Source organism: Euprymna scolopes, chromosome 10 (genome assembly GCF_053919585.1).
Source record: "Euprymna scolopes isolate OS-2025 chromosome 10, ASM5391958v1, whole genome shotgun sequence".
Lineage (NCBI taxonomy): Eukaryota > Metazoa > Mollusca > Cephalopoda > Sepiida > Sepiolidae > Euprymna > Euprymna scolopes.
The window spans coordinates 113190879-113211985 of NC_136491.1; the positions used below are offsets into that span (position 1 = coordinate 113190879).

The window sequence follows — 21107 nt, forward strand, 5'->3', positions numbered from 1 at the left end:
TAATTAACTGATCATTATGAATTTTGGTTTGGTTGTTTTGTTTTACAATATATCAACACTTTTAAGGTTATGTAATGTTGAATCCAATTATTTTGATAAAAGTTTTTCATGCTTCAATTTCTTTACATCTTCAAATATTTATTCAAGATATTCGGTTTGGTTGTTTTGTAGATGAAAATTGCTGAGTTTGTTTTTGATTTTGCAGAACATGATTGAGTTTTGCAAAGGAAAAGGGAAAAATAATAACATTGTTTGGTGCATTTTAAATCAGGAAGCCAGTATCTTCAGTCTGATCTGGCAGCACTAGCTTGAGAAAACTGGATTTTGTTTAAAATTGCAGCTTAAACATGTATGTACATATGTAGCCAAAATGTTTTTTATAAATAAAAATTTATATTAAACTACAACTATACTTGTTATTGAGAACTATCTTATAAACACCATAGCTTTATTGGATTAATATATACATAAACAAACAACCATCCAAACACATAAAACAAGATGGAAATTAAAAAGAAAGATTTGTTAGTTACTTACTTATTCTGAAATACATCAATATTTTCTATTGCCCATTCAGCTAAATTTTGAGCGGCCTGAAATAAAAAAGAAAAAGAAAATTGATTAAAAGAGGATAAAAAAATGTAATAAATGCATCAGTTTGGAAAAATAAATCATGGTTAAAAGCAGAAAAAACTTGGAATTTCTTTTTCTTTTCATGTAAAGAGCACAAGCTGAAAATTTCCATAATTCACTGGCTAGTTAGAATCAAATATCAATTTTATCAGATGCAAGGCTATTTAAGTCTAACTGTAAGAACTCAACTGACTTTTCTTTATATACTAGCGCGGGGTATCCGGCGTTGCCCGGGTGTTTGTAGGGGTGTGTGGTGTTAAATAAAAAAGAAGCCGGGGATGGGGTAGGATCGAAGCCGAACCCTGAGGTGAAGTTTTAAAATAAAATCGACCAGCCAGAAGTGAAAGATATTTGAAAGTCGTCGAGCGTTACGATGACGACGATTACGATGTAAGCATTGTTATAAGCGAAGTAAGAAAAGAAAACGTTTTAATTAAGCGTAACGTAAGGCAAACGAACGAACGTTATGTGAAAAATGGCTTAAATAATACAGGGTTCAATATTTAAATTTAAAAAATCGAAAAAAAAAAAAAAACATCTCACACCACGATTCGAACCTAAAACGTTTAGATAATGAACCAAGCCCTTAACTACCTGCGCTAAAGCGGCGTATATAAAGTCTGTTCGGTTTATCAAATATTTAAAGTAAATCAGGTCACGACGTCATCTGACGCATGTGTTGTTGACCCTCCCCCCTGTCGAATCTGTCTAGACATCTCTCTCTCTCACTCTCTCTCTCTCTCTCTCTGTCTGCCTTACTCTAAAGACTGGAAAATAGCGTCTGGCTGTTTTTATTTTAAAAAAAAACTTTGATCGTTAATATTTTTTGTAAGCATATTTTTTACTTCACTTTTTTTTTTACTTTATTTTTCGTTTAACTATCGTACCTACCTATTTTGAATGTGGTAATAACTTTGGTAACGTTGCCATAGCGTAGAAGTTCATAGTTTAGCTTTAATTAATTTTTTTTTTACCGATAACAACATTTTTAAAATTGTAAATTCCGACGGCCATTAGAGGTTGCTGACGTCAAGATCACGTGACATTACTCAGCGGGTTTTAAATACAAGTTCACACAAAATAAACGGCTATGTGTATACTTTATGTATAAGAGTTGGCGGCCGTATTTTTTGGGGCAGTTGTAAATCGATTTAAAAATATGTAATGTCACTTTTTTTGGAGGCCCCCCCCCTGCAGAAAATCGATCAGTTGACGCACTTCTGATGGTCACTTTGGGTCGATTTTTCGATATTTGTCGTCTGGAAGGTGGGGCTTTCATATGAGACCAAGTTTGTGAATTTTTGTTGTGTCTGTCGAAAGTTTTTAGCAGACACACAAACATACGGCTAGAATCCTGAAAAGATCTCTTGGCTGGACTCACTAAAATAGGGGTAAATGTCAGACATCTGGTTGGATGTCCCATCCCCTAGAAAAAAAAGTTTAAGAAAAATGAAAAAAAGAGACATACAAACACACACACACACACATACATTTTCGCTTTTATATATATAGATTAAAGTTGGTAGTACATGATTGAGGTAATGAATATGATCACAGACTATGGAATTAGTTATGCCAACTTTAAATCCTATCTCTGGAGTAACTTCTCTACAGGGAGGGAGGGGGGGTGGCTTTTTTTTTTTTTTTTTTTTTTTTTTTTTTTTACATAGGCATCACCACTTATCAAGGCCCAGAGACCACTCGGAGAGAAGGGTTAAGAGTGTACAGTAGTCAATTGAACGATATAGTAATTGTTAGTAATAAAAATTAGGTAAATTTGTTAATTTAAGTGGAACAGCTCATCAAGTACTTGTTTACGTTGGATTTGAAGATAACCAGATTGTAGTCAGCTGGAAAGCAGGAGAATGGAAGACAGTTCCACAGGCGTGCAGTTTTAAGAAAGAAGCATTTTTTCATGGAATCTACGTTTCGCCGATATTTTCGAAAATCATCCCCTCTTTCGATTGACTAGCCTTAATTTAAACCTTCACAACTCCCAGTTTGCTGATGGACACAATGCCAAAGACATCATATTTTTTTTCACATTCTTTTCTTCCTTTGCAGTATGGGTTTTGTACAAGGAGGGGGTCGATTTTTGCGTCACCATTTTAACAAGTCATCATTTCCTTTTCGATTGACTACGGTTATTTCTGACATTTGTGACTTTCAGTCGCGCCATGGAAACATTGACTAAGACGTTAGGTTTTTTTTTTCCTCCTTTGCATTACGGGTTCGTGCCTGCCTGTCTACTACCACATATTTTTGTTTGTTTCTGTTTTTAACATCTATGCCTACTATTGTTTTGATTCCCCCCACCCTACTACTACTACTACTTTGTTTTTTAATCCCTCCAGCCCCCTGGGTTCCTTACTACACCACCTAAACATCCGGGCAACCCCGCTAGTCTATAAATATAAAAGCAAAAATGTGTGTATGTATGTGGGTTTGTTTGTATGTATGTATGTGTGTTTGTATGTCTCGCAAAAACTTTCCACACGGGTCACGGATTTTCGCCAGATCAGTATCATTTTAAACTTCCAACCTTCGCCCGACAAATATAAAAAAATTGGCCAAAAACGTTAATTTCTTCACGCTGAAATCAGTAGTTTTCTAAAGGGGGACGGCCAGCAAAAACCGTCCTTTCATGACGAGTTTGCTTCTACGCATGCGTCATATGATATCCTAACCTGATTTACTTTAAATATTTGAAAAAGCGACACAATTTCGGCGGCGGCATCTTAGCTCAGTTGCTTAGAGTGTGGCCTCATTATCTAAAGGTTTTGAGTTCGAATCGTGGTGTGAGATGTCTTTTTTTTTTTATCGATTTTTTAAATTTTAATATTGAAGCAGGGTTATTCAAGCCATTTTTTACGTGTTTTTCTGTTTTTTTTACTTTGCTTATTCTTAGGGTTTCATTAACACCCCCCACCCCCTCTGACTACACCCCTCCCCAAAACACCCGGGCAATGCCGGGTACCACCCGCTAGTCTATATATATAAAAGGCAAAATGTGTGTGACCATTTCGTGTATGTCTGGCAAAGGCTTTTCTCGCACATGGTCCCGGGTTCGTTACTATCGCTTACAACTGTGTATATAGGTCCTAGATAATAATAACTAGGATTTGGGAACGCATGTAGCTTATAGATTTATTTACGTCGACTTTTACAAAATTATTGCTATTTTGGCTTCTCACATGTTGATTAGGCCTTTTCGTATAAAAAGCGAAACTAATTCAAAGCTAACAGCGTTCCTGGCAATCGCACCGGGAAACGTCCAGAAGCAATCAGCTTTGATCAATCTTGTATATCAGACAGTTGCTATTCAATCTGGACAATTGGGAGCTGGTTCCCCTCCCCCTAACATCTGTTGGGGGAAAAAAACAAAAACAGTCAAACTTGGGTAAACAAACTCAAACGCTGCGTGACTTCTATTTGACCTTCTTAATTAGGTCAAATGGAAGCAGCAGAGTTAACTTTTATTGCGCACGCCTGTTTTTATAGTTAAATAAATAAATTCAAACGTGTGTATGTCGCGGTGGCCTAATGGTTAACATCGCCTGTTTTTTTTTTTCACACATTAATTTCCAACTCAAGGATACGGGTTCAATTCTCATACTCACCTACCAAAACACTTTTTTTTTTATTATTAAACCCCCCCCCCCGGGAGTTTTGATTTACCTCAAGACACCTGGGCATCGCCGGGTACCCCCCCCCTGCTAGTCTAATATATAAAAGGCAAAATGGGCACGCGCGTTTGTGTATGTCCATGCAAGGCTTTTTGCATTGGGCTTCTCGTATCAGTTAGATTCCGGGAGGAGATTCCTTATACTTCCTAGATCGTAATATCTCTGATTTGCAAATGGACATCGTCTCTATCTTTTTTTGATTGAGTTTTTCATTTCAATTGCTTGTTTGTCTTTTTCATATAAATAAAGAAAAACTATTCAAATACGAAAATGCTTCCTGACCTTCCGGCCATGTAGTATCTGTTCTGTAATTTGTCCTTGGTCAATGTAGAGGAAACCCTTCATACCAAGACAATTACTATTTATTTGGATACTGGCAGAGTTCCCTCTTTTTTTTTTGGGGGGGGGGGGGAGCTGGTTTCCCCCAAAATCATGGAGAAACAAACAAATAAAACAGCAGAAAGTGGGAAGCTCAACTGGCCTCCGGCCAGATTTAAAAAGCAACGTTCATTTCTGCGATGATTCTTAAGTTAACTACCAACTCATTGATTTAACTATCCGCTATGGCGTAATGGTTAGCAAGAAAGACTAGTCACCCTACGTTTTCAAGTTCAATCCCACCTCTCTATCTTTTTTTTATATATTTTTTTTTTATTTTGTCTTTGTGCCAATATCCTCCACCTGAGCAAAAGTTAATTACCAACTCTTTTTTTCACGTTTTTTTCCTCCTTCGTGGTATAGGTTCGAGCCTGCCTGCCTACTAGCTCTTTTTTTTTTTTTTTTTTTTTTTTTTGATCAATACACACCTCCAAACACCCGGGCACCTCTGCCAGTCTGTAATATAAAAGTGAAAATGTGTGTGTGTGCATTTTTTGTGTGTGTCTGGCAATGGCTTTTTTCAGGGGGAGGGGCACTCGGAGCGGTTACTGTTTCTTAGAACCTTTTATATGCTATCTAAATTATAATATCTACAATTTACGAAACGAGCTCGCGTGTATCTTTAATTTCGGCGACTTCTACACACTATTTTCGCGATATTTCTTGGTCTACGCATGTTTGTTTAGCTTTTCAGTATAAAAGCCAAACTGAATCCGGAGCAAAATAAAGCTCCCTGGCCCTTGTGGCAGGGACGTCCAGAAAAGCAATAAGGTTTGATCAATGCGGTGGGGAAAACCCTTATATCACACAATTGCTATCCATTTGGAAACTCTCCTTTTTTTGGGGAGCTGGTTTTCTCCTCCAACCGAACATCTTGGAGAAACAAAACCAAAAAAAACTGCGGGATTGATGTCTGGCCTCATTAAATTTACGCACCTGTCAATTCACTTTTTAAACATTAAATATCATCCATTCTCATTCCCCTATCTTTGTTTGTTTGTCGAGGTTAAGTCATCATGCTTTTTTTTTCGCTTTTGCCTCTAGGATTCGGGTTCGAGCCTATTTCCTTCCCCAAAACTTTTTTTTTAAACACCCAGCCCCCCCCCCCCGAAGAAGTTTTAACATCATTCGTTTTGCATCATTTTCATTTTTTTTTCAGATTTTTTTGAGAAGTTTTAACATTTTTTTTGTTATAATAGTTAAACAGGGTTATTACTTCGCTTTGTTTTGATTTACCCCACCCCCTCCCCCCACACACACCTCTAAACACCCGGCGAAAATGTGTGTGTGTGTCTGTGTGCGCACACTTTTTGTGTATGTCCAGCAAAGGTTTTTTTGAGGGGCACGCTCTGTTGGGTCACTCCTTAAAACTTTTTATAAACTGTCTAAATCATAATATCTATGAGTTATGAATGGGGGGGGGGGGTTGCGTCTATCTTTAATTTGCCAGACTTTTACGCGCTATTTTCGAGATTTTTTTTGATCGCCACGTCATCGTTTCGTTTTTCAGTATATAAAAGCGAAACTGTGAAAACGAATCTGTGTTCTTGGCCTTAGACATTCAGAAAGCAAATAAGGTTTAATCAATGCCGAGGAAAAAACCCGCCATATATGACAATTGCTATTCATTTGGCGGTGGAAACAAACAAATACGCAGAAACTGGCTTGCGGCGCCAAACTTAAGTCGTGTAATGTTTGACCTTATTAAATTCTCACACCTGTCAATTTCACTTTATAAACGTTAAATTAAGACAGTTTTCACTTCCTCTTCCCTCGTGATCGAGCTGGTTAGGTATCAGGTTTTTTCCCCCTTTCTTTTCCACCTTCGCGTCAAGGCTTCGGGTTCACGCCTACCTTTCTACCAAAACTTTTGTTTCTTTTACACCTCCAAACACCTGGCAAACATTTTTTTATTTTTAAACAGGGTTGTTTTGATCTACACCCACCTCAACACACACACCTCCAAACACCTGGGCAACCCCGCTAGTCTATATATATAAAAGCGAAAATACTATTTCTTACAACTTTTTATATGCTATCGAGATCATAATATCTAACACTTACGAAACGACGTTGTAAAAATCTTTTATTTTAGCGACTTTTATCTTACAAAATTCGCCCTATGAATTTGTTTTTCTCTGCTGCTGCTGCTGATATGGCGTGATATTTGACCTAGAAAATCACCTGGGTTTTTAAATGTTTATTTTTGTCTCTTTCCAAGTCCCTGGCTTCTTGGTGTCATGCTATGTCATCAGACTACTAACTTCAAGGTTTTGGGTTCGAGCCTACTAACTTCAAGGTTTTGGGTTCGAGCATATCTCCCTCCGAAAACTTTTTTCGCTGTTTATTTTTTTTTTTTTTGCTTTTGTTTGTTTTTTTAATATTTAAACAGGGTTATTACTTTTAGTTTCTATCTACCTCACCAACACACACACACACCTACAGTTTTAATATTGAAAAAGGGTTCTTTTTTAATTTTTATTTTTCAGATTTTTTAAAATTTTAACATCGCTCGTTTTTTTTTTTTCCATCATGTTCGCGTTTTCGATTTTAAGAAATTTTAACATTGTTCATTTATTGTTTTTTTTATAATATTTCAACAGGTTATTACTTCACTTATTCTTTTGTTTTCATTTACCCCCCCCCCCACCTCCCCAACACACACCTCTAAACACCTGTGCAATGCCGGTTACCCCCAGCTAGCATCTATATATATAAAAGCGAAAATGTTTGTTTGCTTGTGTGTGTGTGTGTGTGTGTGTGTGCGCGCGCGTTTTCGTGTATGTCCGCAAAAGGTTTTTTTTCCTCAGCTTTCTCGGTGGGGTCGCTCCTTCTTAAAACTTTTTATATCATGTCTAAATGATAATATCTGCAACTTAACAATGGGGGTCGCCTGCCTATTTAATTTGCCCGACTTTGAAAAGCTAAATATTGCACATTTTTCGATCGCCGCATGTGCCTTTGGCTTTTTCGTATAATAAAACACAAAAAAACTGCCCCGCAGTGAAAGTTGACCTCATTAAGTCATCAAGTACGGGCACCTGCCAATTCTTAATACTTCAATAAATTCAAACATCTTTCCGTTACTACTTCTTGTTGGCCTAGTGGTTAGCGTCGTACGTTTTTTTTTCACACTTTATTTTCCAACTTCGCCTCAAGGCTTCGGGTTCAATCCTTCCTACTTACCTACCAAAACTGTTTTTTAACAACCGTCCCCGCCCCCTCCGACACAAACACCCAGGCAACGATTCTTTTGTTTTGATTTACCCAAAAACACACCTCGAAACACCCGGGCAACACCAGGTACCCCCGCTAGTATATATATCTATATATATATAAAAGCGAAAATGTGTGTATGTTTGTTTGTTTGTATGTGTGTTTGTATGTCTCGCAAAAACTTTCAACATGGGTCACAGATTTTTACCAGATCGGTATCATTTTAAAGTTCCAACCTTCACCCGACAAATATCGAAAAATTGGCCAAAAACATTGATTTCTTCACCCTGAAATCAGTAGTTTTCTACAGGGGGGTCAGAAAAAAACGTTCTCTCATGACGAGTTCGGTTCTATGCATGCGCAAATGTCGTCGGAACCCGATTTAGTTTAAAGATTAAAAAAAAAAAACAACCTAATTTCGTTGACGTCATCTTAGCTCAGTTGCTTAGAGCGCGGCCTCATTATCTAAAGGTTTTGGGTTCGAATCGTGGTGTGAGATGTCTTTCTTTTTTTTTTTTTGATTTTTTAAATTTTAATATTGAAGCAGGGTTATTTAAGCCATTTTTCACATGTTTTTTGTTTTTTTTAATTTTCAGATTTTTTAACGTTCGTTTTTCTGTTTCGCATTTTTTTTTTTTTTTCCCATTTTTACATTTAGCATTGTTTGTTTGCCTTACGTTAGTTTGTTTTACTTCGCTTATTCTTATGTTTTAATTAAACCCCCACCCCAACCCGATCACATACACCTCGCAACGCCGGGTACCCCCTCCGGGGTTATTTAAGCCATTTTCACGTGTTTTTTTTTAGGTTTTTATTTTTCAGATTTTAAAAGAAGTTTTAACGTTCGTTTTTCTGTTTTCTTTTTTTGTTTTTCTGATTTTTACATTTAACATCGTTTGTTTGCCTTACGTTAGTTTTTTTTTTGTGTATTTTTCGATTTTTAAAAATTTTAAAATACTTATTTCGCTTATTCTTATGTTTTGATTAACACCCCACTCAAGCATACACACCTCTAAACACCTGGGAAACGCCAGGTAACACCTCCCGCTAGTCTATAAATATAAAAGCGAAAATGTATGTATGTATGTGTGTGTGTTTGTATGTCTCGCAAAAACTTTCCACACAGGTCACGGATTTTCACAAGATCAGTATCATTTTAAAGTCCGATCCTTTGCCCGACAAATATCGAAAAATTGGCCAAAAACGTTAATTCCTTCACTCTGAAATCAGTAGTTTTCTACAGGGGGGGGGGGTCAGCAAAAACCGTTCTCTCATGATGTCGCTTCTACGCATGCGTCATACGATGTCGTAACCTGATTTAGTTTAAAGATTTAAAAAAATGACCTAATGTCATGTACGTCATCTTAGGTCAGTTGGTTAGAGCGCTGGGTCATTATCTAAAGGTTTTGGGTTCGAATCATGGTGTGAGATGTCTTTTTTTTTTTTTTCGATTTTTTAAATTTTAATATTGAAGCAGGGTTATTTAAGCCATTTTTCACGTAACGTTCGTTTTTTTGTTTTTTTTTTACTTCGCTTATTCTTAGATTTTCATTAACACCCCACCCCTGATCGACCACACACACGCTGGGCACCCACCGATTTTTTAAATTTTAATATTGAAACAGGCTTATTTAAGCTATTTTTCACGTGTTTTTTGGGTTTTTTTTTTATCTTTCAGATTTTTTAAAGAAGTTTTAACGTTCGTTTTTCTGTTTTGTTTTTTGTTTTTCCGATTTTTACATTTAACATCGTTTGTTTGCCTTACGTTAGTCTTTTTGTTTTTTTTTTTCGATTTTTTTAAGTTTTAACTTTTTATATAGTATTTAATTTTTATTTAATATTTAAAAATATTTACTTTGCTTATTCTTATGTTTTATGTTTTTTAGTATTCCCTCAAGTTTGAAAAAAAAATAGTAAGAATATACACCTAAAAGAATAAGTTTAAAGCTCCTAAATTTCTTACTAGAATTGCTAATAACAATTATAAGTGCTAAGCAGTTTTGAGTGACAGTCTTTTGAAGATCGAAGGTTTAATCCTCAGTGTGGCCAATACTAAGAATAAAATTATGAATTACTTAAGACTGACAGAATGAGACCATACTACCCCCTTGGATTAAATCAAGGGTTTTGCTCAAAATTCCATACATTCCCAGAGTTCAACAAGATGTACCTGAAAAAAAAAAAAGGATCAGAGGTTACATCAGTCGAAAAATTGCAAGAATAGCACCCAAGATGAAAACAATAATCTGAATAATACAAATTTATTCATGCTGTAAATTTATGTATAATTCTTTTCTGCAAACGTTCATTGTCACTGGATCAGTGTTCAAATCATCTTACAATGAACCCCAGCAAAATATTTCCTCCCAATTAATGACGCAAACCACATGCTCATTCATTACAAGTGACCCCCCCCCCCAAAAAAAAGGACGTTACTTTCTTTCCACCTTAACACTGACCTTTAAAATGACAACTCTGATACATTTTCAGATATGCTGAAAATGAATATCACATTTAAATTTGGGGCAGAGGAGTAGTTTTCTGGATATTAAGACATTTTTCTCCAATGTCTTACTTAATAACTATCAGTGATGTTTGCCATTTTTAACAGGAGGAGGTTATTTTGTAACACATATGCACATTAGTACTTGTTCAGTTGGGAAAAACATGGCTACCAGTGAAAACATAATGGATTATTTATCTGTCCCAAATTTAAATGTGATATTCGTTTTCAGCATACATGAAAGTCATCATTTTAAAGGTGTGTATTGAGGTGGAAAGAAAAAAAAACAAAAAAAAACCTTTTTTAAAATATTTACACAGTCTTTCTCAATAAAATAAAATGCCTATTTCAAATATTTATTTTTATCTGAATACTTTTGATAACGTTTGTCTCTTCCCATTTGTCAGATATTTTTACATACAACTAAAATATGGAGTTATTTCCCCTGGGTTAAAAGAGGAAACGTTATTACTCTTGGTAGAAGGCGTGTCTGCTATTACAGTTTGAGAAGTAAACAAAATGTGTCTAACATCACAGATTTTATGCTTCAAGTTCTTTATATGTTAAAATATTTATTGTTTGGTTTGATTGTTTTGTATTGAAAAATTGTTGTTTTTGGCTTTGCAGAACATGATTAAGTTTTTCAAAGGGGTGAAAAAAAAAAGAACAATAACATCAATGTTTGGTGCATTTTTGGTCAGGAAGCCTGATCTGGTAGCACTAGTCCATCACTACTGGTGTGTTAACAGCATATAAGGTAAACAATTTAATGTCTATATTTATTTACCTGCCAAGTGCTCAATCCTGTTGTGCCTTGTGCCACTAGGTGTACAGATTCCTGAAGGCTCACTGTTTTCGAATAGGGCTGAAATAGAAATACAAATATAGTATTCTAATATATTAAATTATCCTTAATTTTTTCTTCTTTTTGATGACCAATTATACTTGAGGTACCCTAAAATTATAAACAACCAAAAGAAAACATGTTGATCAAACAGTTTTTTTTTTTAATTTTTGGTTGAATCAAACAACACACTTGCTTTTCCAGGTTTTTTTTAACAAAATCTTTTGTTTAGTAAACTTCAGACATTTATATAAAAAAGATTACTGGTTTTACTATTTAGGCACGTCAAATGATTTCTGTTATTTTTTTTTTTTTTTTGATAAAAATCTTTGTACAAAAAAAGCAAGTTTTTATTTAGACTTAAATATCTAAATAAGAATATTGAAAAAAAAAAAAAATGAGTCAAACATTAAAAAAAATGCTGTCTTTAAGCTAAAAGAAAAAAATATTTGTTTACTTTTTAAAAGCCCTAAATATTTTTTCTAGTAAGTGCTTTTTTTAATAGTAAATGTTTAAAAAAAAATAAATGACAATAAAAAGTAAATACATTATTTATTTAATTTCCTCAAATTTCAGACAGGTATTTATTTCTTTTAAATTTTTAACAAAAAAGAAAAAAAAACAACAGCATATCAGTTCATCTAAATTAAAACAATCAGTTGCTTCTTGTTGTTCTTGACAATAAGAACCCCAGATGGCTCGAATGATGAGCTTAAATATAACATAAATAGAGAATCAGCAGGAGTCATTTATCATGCCTTAATTTATCATATATATATATGGTAAAACCCAGTTTTTAATTAAACAAGCCGAGCATGCAGGGTCCTCCTCCACAAATGAATAAGTCTGGAAAGAGTCCAATTTACTTTCATCATGACTAATGTTTGTGCAAAATTTCAAAAAAATTCAAAGAGGGATTATTGAGAAGAGTGAGAACAAATAAACAGACAAATGATTTGGAGGTAATTTTAGTCCTATAATGACCCCTAGAAGGGCAACCAGAGTTATCCCAGAAAATCCATTTTTAAAAAATCCAAGATATGGTTACTGAGAAAAGTACAAAGAAACGGGAATGAATTACTAGGTCCAATCCCTCCTTTGGGGGCCAACAAAAGTTTTAAATTTTTTATCAAATAAAATGCAGAAACAAACAGAAAAAAACTTGAACAGAAATCAGTAGATATTGTGCAAATTTATTTACAAGAGTAATGAAATAAAACTTTTAAAATACATTATTTTATTTACAAAATTTTATATTGCAAAGATGGTGTCTATTTACTTGCTTCCCCCATGAAGGAAAACCATCCTTCAATTTTTGGCTACATGTAAAGTGTGGTATCTGTTTTAACATTGCACTTAATCTTTTTGATCATTAAAGGAGAATTCTTCTGAGACTAAGGCAATTTTAATTTTTATTCCAATCCAGAGTGCCCCATTTGGGGGGGACGGACTACATTACATTAAAAACTGACATTATGTCGAAGTCTGCCTTTGTGGAAAGGCAAGTAAACAAGGAGGCCTGTAATTTATATATATATATATATATATATATATATATATATATATATATATATATATATATATATATATGTATATATATATATATACTTGTTTATTGTTATATAAACATGGTCACATCCTGCTGCTACAAATAGCCACTTGTTTCAATCAAACAACAGATATCATCAGGCAGCGACTTGACTATTCAAAAGTTCAATGAAACTAGTCAATGAAAATAGTCAAGTCGCTGCCTGATGATATCTGTTGTTTGATTGAAACAAGTGGCTATTTGTAGCAGCAGGATGTAACCATGTTTATATAACAATAAACAAGTATTATCAGCTCTTTTTATTGAGCACTATCTAACAACCTCGTTGAATTCATTAGTCTATTACTTTTGAATAAAAAACCCCGAGTATATATATATATATATATATACTTGCTTGTTTCGTTTATTATAAAAACGTTTGTAAATAAAACTGTATTTTTTTAAAATTTTAGTATCATTGTAAACAAATATTTAATATAACTCTTCCTCCTTTATAAATCTCCAAAGTTTACAAAACAAAAATTTTGTAAACCATTTATTTAAACCGTTTTTGTTTAAATCTGTTTTTTTTTGTTTGTTTACATATTTTTTATAACAAAACAAAAAAGAAAAGAAATTGCGTTTTTCCAGAATGTCCCACCTCACCCCGAAGTAAATATGCAAGTTAAAAATAAAATAAAAAGAAAACTCATTATGAAATACTTGTTATTGTAAAATAGTAGTGTTCTCTAACAGTTACAAAAATTATGATATCGTAGATTTTTTTTTTTTTTTAATATTAAACAAATTCAAAAAGACATTATTTTTTAACAAAGAATAAATTAAATATCCATAAGTAAACTGATAGGATTATTAGAAATCATCTTCTGCAATATAAATCTCACCTGTCTGTTTTTTTTTTTTCACCTCTTTTTCCTCAGGGTTTGAACCTGCTTATTGCACCTATTTTTTTTTTTTTTTTTTTTGCACTCACAATTTTCCTTTTCTTTGCTCAACCAACACCTTTACACACACCTCCACTTTCTTTTCTGCCTTCGCATCACAGGTTCAAGCCTGTCTACAACTTTTTTTTTTTTTTTTTTGTTTAACACACCCGGGCACCTAGGCTAGTCTATAATATTAATCTCACCTGTCTGTTTAAATGAATGTATGTATATATATGTCTCGCAAAAACTTTAAACAAAGGTGACAGATCCTGATAAGATCGGTATCATTTTGAAGCTCTACGTCTTGTATGACAAATATAAAAAAATTAGCTAAAAACATTCATTCCTTCACCTTAAACTCGGCCATTTTATACAAGGAGGGATCGATTTTTTTCGCCAACATTTTAGCAAGTCATCATTACCGTTGGATTGACTTTGGTTGATTTCAATGCTTTTGACATCAGCTAAGATGTCAGATTTTCTTTCACTTTCTTTTCCGCCTTTGCGTCACAGGTTCGAGCCTGCCTGCCTACTACCATTTTTTTTTTTTTTTTGCTCAACACACACCTCAAACACCCGGGCACACAGGTTGGTTAATATATAAATTAAAAACGAGAAATATTCTTGAATCGCAAGTTAAAAGAAAAATATTACTTTGAAGAGAATAGGATGCTTATCCCATTTTATTACATTAAAAAATTGGGTACTTCTATATTATAATAACGAAAAAATAATGAATTTCAAGTAAAACAAATGGTACCTACATAATTATCAGTTCTCAAATAGTAACATATACAAAAATTACAAAAAAACGATGAGGTAGATAAATTACTTATACATAAAAAACAATTCCTATTAGGTTAAAAACAGTTTGATAAAGTTACATGCTGGGGTGGACATATTGTATAACATGGTTAAGCAAAAATGGAAGTAACTCAATTGAAACAATTTGTAGCAGACATAATTTATTCAGAAAACAACAATAAACATATGTACATAATTTGTGAATTTTTTTAAAAATAACTTTTTTTTTTCACTATTTTCAAAACTTTTCAAAATTACTTTTCCAAAATTGGCATAAGATTCCGAGAAATTAAAAACTTTATTACCTCCCCTGTTAACTATCCAATATAAATCGGTAGATTTTGAAACCAAAACTGCAAGATTTTACAAATGTCCTTTTTCATGATTAATTAATTTTCTACCTTATTGTTTTTCGTAATTTTTGGATATGTTACTATTTTAGACCTAATAGGTACCATTTGTTTAATTTGAAATTCAATATTTTATTTTGTTATTATAATATAGAAGTACCTGAAAAATGATTACATAGAAATTTTATTATCTATGTATCTGTTAGGTTAAGGGCTATACACTAAAATGCAACTTTATCTCGTATTTTTGTATTTAGAAAATAAAATTGGATCAGTAGATGATTTCTAACTGGTATTATTATCATGAATGTGTATTTGAATTATGTCCCTTGGCCATTGACCTTCATGTAATCAGAGAATACATTTCGCCATTAAAATGTGCTTTTTCAAGTTTTAAAATTCTTGATGAATTTGTGTCATTTTTTCATATGTTATGTTTTTTAAACCTAACCCATAATAAAGTTTTTGTACCATTTTGTTTATTTCCTTTTTACAAGCAGTTTTTAATATTGGGGTGAAATTGGATCAGCACCGAGAATCGATAATATTTGTTACTTACGAGAGAATATGTCTTGTAACATAGCGTGTCATCTTCTTCTTCCTTCTGACTGAGTATATCGGTATAAGCCTCATAGACTTCATCACAGATATCAGCATCACAAGATTCAAGCTGAAATTGTCAATGTGAACGAGTCCTTATTTTATCTGAGACAACAGAATTTTAAACAAAACAGGAAGAGTGAGAAGGAATGAGGAAAGAAAGAGAAAAAAGATGAGAAAAAAGGAGAAGAAATAAAAAGAGAAAGGGAGGAGAGAAAGAGAAAGGGAGGAGAGAAAAAAGAGGAGAGAGGGAGAGAGAGAAAAAAGAGGAGAGAGGGAGAGAGAGAAGCTGGCAACTTACTTTATGCAGAAAGTGTTTCATGAAGTTTCTTTGGTAGCTTAAAGATGGCGGATACTTTTCACATAGAGGACTCGTGACTGTGGAAGTCAAAACTTTACGCTGGGTTTCAGGCCCGACTTCTGATCCTTCAAATTCATAATGCTGTACAAAGAATTAAGCAAGCATAAAAACGAGTGAATAAACCAACAAGCATTCATTTAGGCCTTTTGAGTTTGATAACTTAATCGTCTAAAATATAGTCATCTGCTAAGATTTTCAACTTAGACCCAAATAGCATTTAAGCTCATAAATCAAACTGATTCTGACTAGCCAATTTTCATTTGCTATTGTTGCACCATATTATAAGGCTATCTGATATCGCGGGAGTAAGGACGCCCTCTATAGTGAATGCACAGAATTTTGCTGCTTATTGCGTTAGTTGAGGCAATTTACGTTGCAGTGTTAAGAGTTTGTCAGAGGAATTATTAAAATACTCGTAAAACAAACACAGAGATGTAACATTACAAAGATGGGACAAGGATTAGAACTTGATAGGCAGTATGGGATCTATTACATATAATTATGTAATATATATTAGATATATCAGGACTTCTTCTCTGTCGATTATCCTATAAACAACTACACATGCACCTTTGATTGATTGTAGTGTACCTGAAAATTGTACACAATTTCATTATTATCTTATTCCATAAAATTTATTTATTCCAACTAAAATACATTATTTTTGGAAAGTTTACGCCTGTTTGAAATACCTCAGGGGGCAAATTTATAGTGTCATTATTATAAAAGGATTAACACCAAATATGAGGCATTTATTTCGAAAGAGTTTAAGCCAGGTGTGGTGTCAAGCAAGTTTAGCTTTATGGGTCAGACTGAGGCATATGATCACTGTTGGTTAAAAAGGGACCGGTGTTCCTTTAAAAATAAATAAATAAAAAGCAGCTTTTCATCTAAATAATCGAACACAAACTTTATTGAAAACTTTAAAGCATTAACTAAATACTAGTAGAATATAGCATTTTTGCACAATTGATAATATTTATTGGATGTGTTTCTGTCAGTATTTTGTTTAATTTTCAATTTTTCAGCGATTATCAAGGCTCAATATGGTTCTAATGAAACCACCAATTTTTTTCCATTCTAACGCAAAAGACTTTATACTACTTTTGTTTTGAAGTAAATAAAGTTTTTAAAATAAAACATAAAAAGTTATCCCAGTATAAAGAAGAGTTATTAATCTTGTTTTTGGTAACATTTATTTGTTGTATATTTATTTTTTTATCCCCACTCTATTTTTCTTTGTTTTGTTGGCTTTTGTTAAAAATGCCCAAAATATTTATTGGGCAACTTTTAACAATAGTTAACAGATTAAAAAAGGGTGAAAAAAAAATGTGTTACCAAAGACAACATTTATTCAGGTAGGTAGAAAAGTAACTTTTATTGGCTAATGATACCTTACTTGAAAATACTTTGTTCAAGCTCTTCGGTCTAATATTCACAGGTAACATGAATTGGAACAAATACATTGAGATCATTGCCAAGGCTGCTGCGAAGGTGGGCTCTGCTAGAAGGTTACTCACACATGAGAGTATCCTGTATCTCTACAAAGCCACTATTCGCATATGGATTGAGTATTGTTGCCACATTTGGGCTGGTGTATCTGCCACTAGTCTCTCACTCTTAGACAGGGTTATAAAAAAAAAGAAAAAGATTTGTCAACCTAATAGATTTCACACTAGCAACCAAACTCCAACCTCTGTCTCATCACCAAAATGTTGATTATCTGTGCTTCTTTTACAAGTATTTTAATGGAATGTGCTCCAATGAACTCTAAGCATTTGTACCCACCTTAACGTAAATACCTCAAACTAAACCGACAAGCAGCAAAATCCCACTCCTACACTGTAGGAATCCCTAGATGCCGGAAACGTTCCACTCAAATAGTTTCTTCCCTCAAACTGCTAGATTTTAGAATTCTCTCCCAGGTCCTTGCTTCCCTGACATGCAGAAGTTCAAGAGTAATATGAACAGACATCTTGCTGCTCAACTCCCTACATAGTATCCCTGTAAATTTGGTCCCAATTAGTAGCCCTTATATCAAAGCGGCACTGTGCCTTGTTTGTGATGAAATACCAACATAAAAAAAAATTATTTGTTTTCCCATTTAATTCTTTCACCCCTTTTTTTAACTACTTAATTACAAAATTAAATCCAGCACAATGCATTTTTGTTTCTCCCTTAACACAGAAAGTAATCTATGGATCTATTTCTGACAGCAGTTCCTGGGGATTGTGTAACAAATGCCCATTGCCCACTCTGGAATGCTAATCATGCTGTGATAATGACGGACATAACTAAACTCTCAAGCCCAAGTTAAAGAGCCACTGCTTAAAACAACAAGGTACTACAATAAGGCTGATTGGGATGCCATTAGAGATCACATCAGAGATGCTTATGGGGAAATATCTTTTCTCTTCCTGCAGAACAATATGCAAATGAAACCACTGAATGATTCAAAGAGCAATTAAAGCACATGCTCCAACACAGAAGTTCTATAGCAAACCTCACTCTCCCCAATGGTTTACTTCTACTTGCGCAGTTGCCATTGCTCAGAAACAACATGCATACCGCAGATTTATCCAGCATAAGTCCAATACAAACTGACAAAAGTTTATAGAAGCTAGAAGTAATTGTAAGAAAGAACAGCTAAGAGAGAATATACTGAAACCAACAGAAAATGCATCGAAGCGCAGAAATTAGGAACTCCTGATTTCTGGAAAATCTACAACAGTGTAGTAAATAATGGGCAATCAATAATTCCTCCACTATCCAACAATCATGAGGTTGTTTGCACAGCAACCGAGAAAGCTAACATGTTTGCCCATCAGTTTGCCTCAAACTCTACTTTTGATCCAGCAAACCACACTCTCCCTGATTTTCCTTTGCAGACAGAAACAGTACTAGCTGATCTGAAATCACCCCTTCTCAAGTAGATGATATCATAAAGCAGGGGAGGGCAGAGCGGTAGCTCTAGATATATCTAAGGCCTTTGACAGGGTATGGCATGAGGGTCTCCTCAGGAAAATTAGATCATACGGTATCACTGGTAGAATACTTAACATAATTAAATCCTTCTTAGATAAGAGAAAAATCCAGGTTGTCCTCGACGGTCGTACATCTAAACAGTGTGATATAAATGCGGGAGTGCCTCAGGGGTCTATCCTTGGACCTCTATTGTTCCTAATATTTATTAATGACCTCCCCGACAAAACTGCCTCTGAGATGGGTATATATTCTGATGACACCACGCTCTATAACAGGCATGACAGGAAAACAAATGAGCACATAACTAAAGAAATGGCAAAAACACTAGAGGATGACCTCCAATCTGTAGTGGAATGGGGACATAAATGGATGGTCACATTCAATGCTGCCAAGACTAAACTGGTTTCCTTCAATAATTACAAGAAACCTTCTCTGCCACCAATAGCAATGGCCAGTGACTTCCTGTCTGAGAGTACATCTTTCAAACTGCTTGGCCTAACGTTCACAGGAAACATGAGTTGGAACAATTATATTGAAAACATTGCCAGGGCCACTGCGAAAAAGGTAGGCTCTCTCTCTACTGTGCTAGAAAACTACTGACACCTGAAAGTATCCTGTACCTCTATAAGGCCACCATTCGCCCATGTATGGAGTATTGTTGTCACATTTGGGCTGGTGCATCTGCTGCTAGTCTCTCGCTCCTAGACAAGGTTCAAAAGAGAGTCGCCAATCTGATAGGCCCTGAACTGGCATCTAAGCTTCAGCCTCTATCCCATCAACGAAATGTTGCATCCCTCTGCCTGGTCTACAAGTATTTTAATGGTGAATGCTCTGACGAACTGCAGACACTTGTGCCCCCACGACGTAGACACCCTCGACAAACCCGACAGGCAGCTAAATCCCACCCCCACACAGTAGAGATCCCTAGATGTAAAAGATCTTTCTACTCCAGTAGTTTCTTCCCCAGAACCGCTAGACTCTGGAATTCCATTCCAGGTCCCTGCTTCTCTAACTGTACTGACATGCAGAAGTTCAAGTGTAACGTGAACCGACATCTTGCTGTCCAAATCCCAACATAGTGCCCCAGTAGTTGCTGCCCCTGATAGTAGCCCCCTATACCAAAGTGGCAATGTGCCTTGTTTGGGGTGAAAATGTAATAAAAAATAAAAAAAATAAATAAAAAACCTAGACACCTCAAAAGCATGTGGACTTGATCTCATCCCAGCTGTACTATTAAAAAAATCCTCTGCTGTGGTTACTCCAGTTCTTTCCAAACTCTTCAACAAATGACTTAACGAATCATGCTTTCCCAACTGCTGGAAAACTGCTTCTGTGGTATCAGTTTACAAGAATTCTGGCAAAAGAACTGACCTATTAAATTATCACCCCATTAGCCTTTCCCCTCTTTTCACCAAAATATTTGAGTTCATAATTAATCAAGCTGAAGTTGTTAAACTTCTGTACAATCATCAATATGGATTTAGGCAAGCCATTCTAACTGTTATCTGAATGTATATACCATGCACTGGATTAAGCAGGAGAGAAGAGGGCAGTAGCCCTTGATATATGTAAGGCTTTTGACAAGGTATGGCATGATGGTCTTGTCATGAAAATCAGATCCTATGGTATTACTGGACAAATACTTAACATAATTAAATCCTTCTTAAATAAGAGAAGAATCCAGGTTGTCCTCGATGGTTGTACATCAAAACAATATGATATAAATGCGGGTGTACTTGAAGGGTCGATCTTTGGACCTTTATTCTTCCTGATATTCATATATGATCTCCCTGATAAAATAATTTCTGAGATGGGTATATTTGCTGACGACACCATAACAGGTACAGGGGGAAAATGAATGAACACATATCTAAGGCAATGGCAGAAACCCTAAAGGAAGACCTTCAGTTTGTAGTGGAATGGGGTAAAAAATGAATGGTAATGTTCAATGCTGCCAAGACTAAGCTCGTTTCCTTTAATAATAACAAGAAACCTTCTCAACCATCAATAGCTAAAGATACATTACCTGAAAGTACTTCGTTCAAGCTCAATAAGTTGGAACAAATACATCGAGAGCATTACCAAGGCTGCTGCGAAGAAGGTGGGCTCTCTCTACTGTGCTAGAAAGTTATTTAGGCCTGAAAGTATCCTCTACCTCTACAAGGTCACCATTCGCCCATGTATGGAGTATTGTTGTCACATTTGGGCTGGTGCATCTGCTACTAGTCTCTCACTTCTGGACAAGGTTCAAAAGAGTCGCCAACCTGATAGG

At 34.8% G+C, this 21107-nt stretch overlaps 1 protein-coding gene across 1 annotated transcript in view; it reads right to left on the reverse strand.

Moving 5' to 3' along the window:
* LOC145286225 (protein-lysine N-methyltransferase EEF2KMT-like) overlaps positions 1-21107 on the reverse strand; it is a 37919-nt gene that overhangs the window by 15296 nt on the left and 1516 nt on the right. The window contains exons 2-5 of the mRNA XM_080135040.1: positions 15791-15931; positions 15449-15559; positions 11204-11281; positions 538-593 (exon numbers count right to left, since the gene is read on the reverse strand). Coding sequence (XP_079991166.1) covers positions 538-593; positions 11204-11281; positions 15449-15559; positions 15791-15931 — 386 coding nt within the window. The remainder of the gene's footprint in view (positions 1-537; positions 594-11203; positions 11282-15448; positions 15560-15790; positions 15932-21107) is intronic.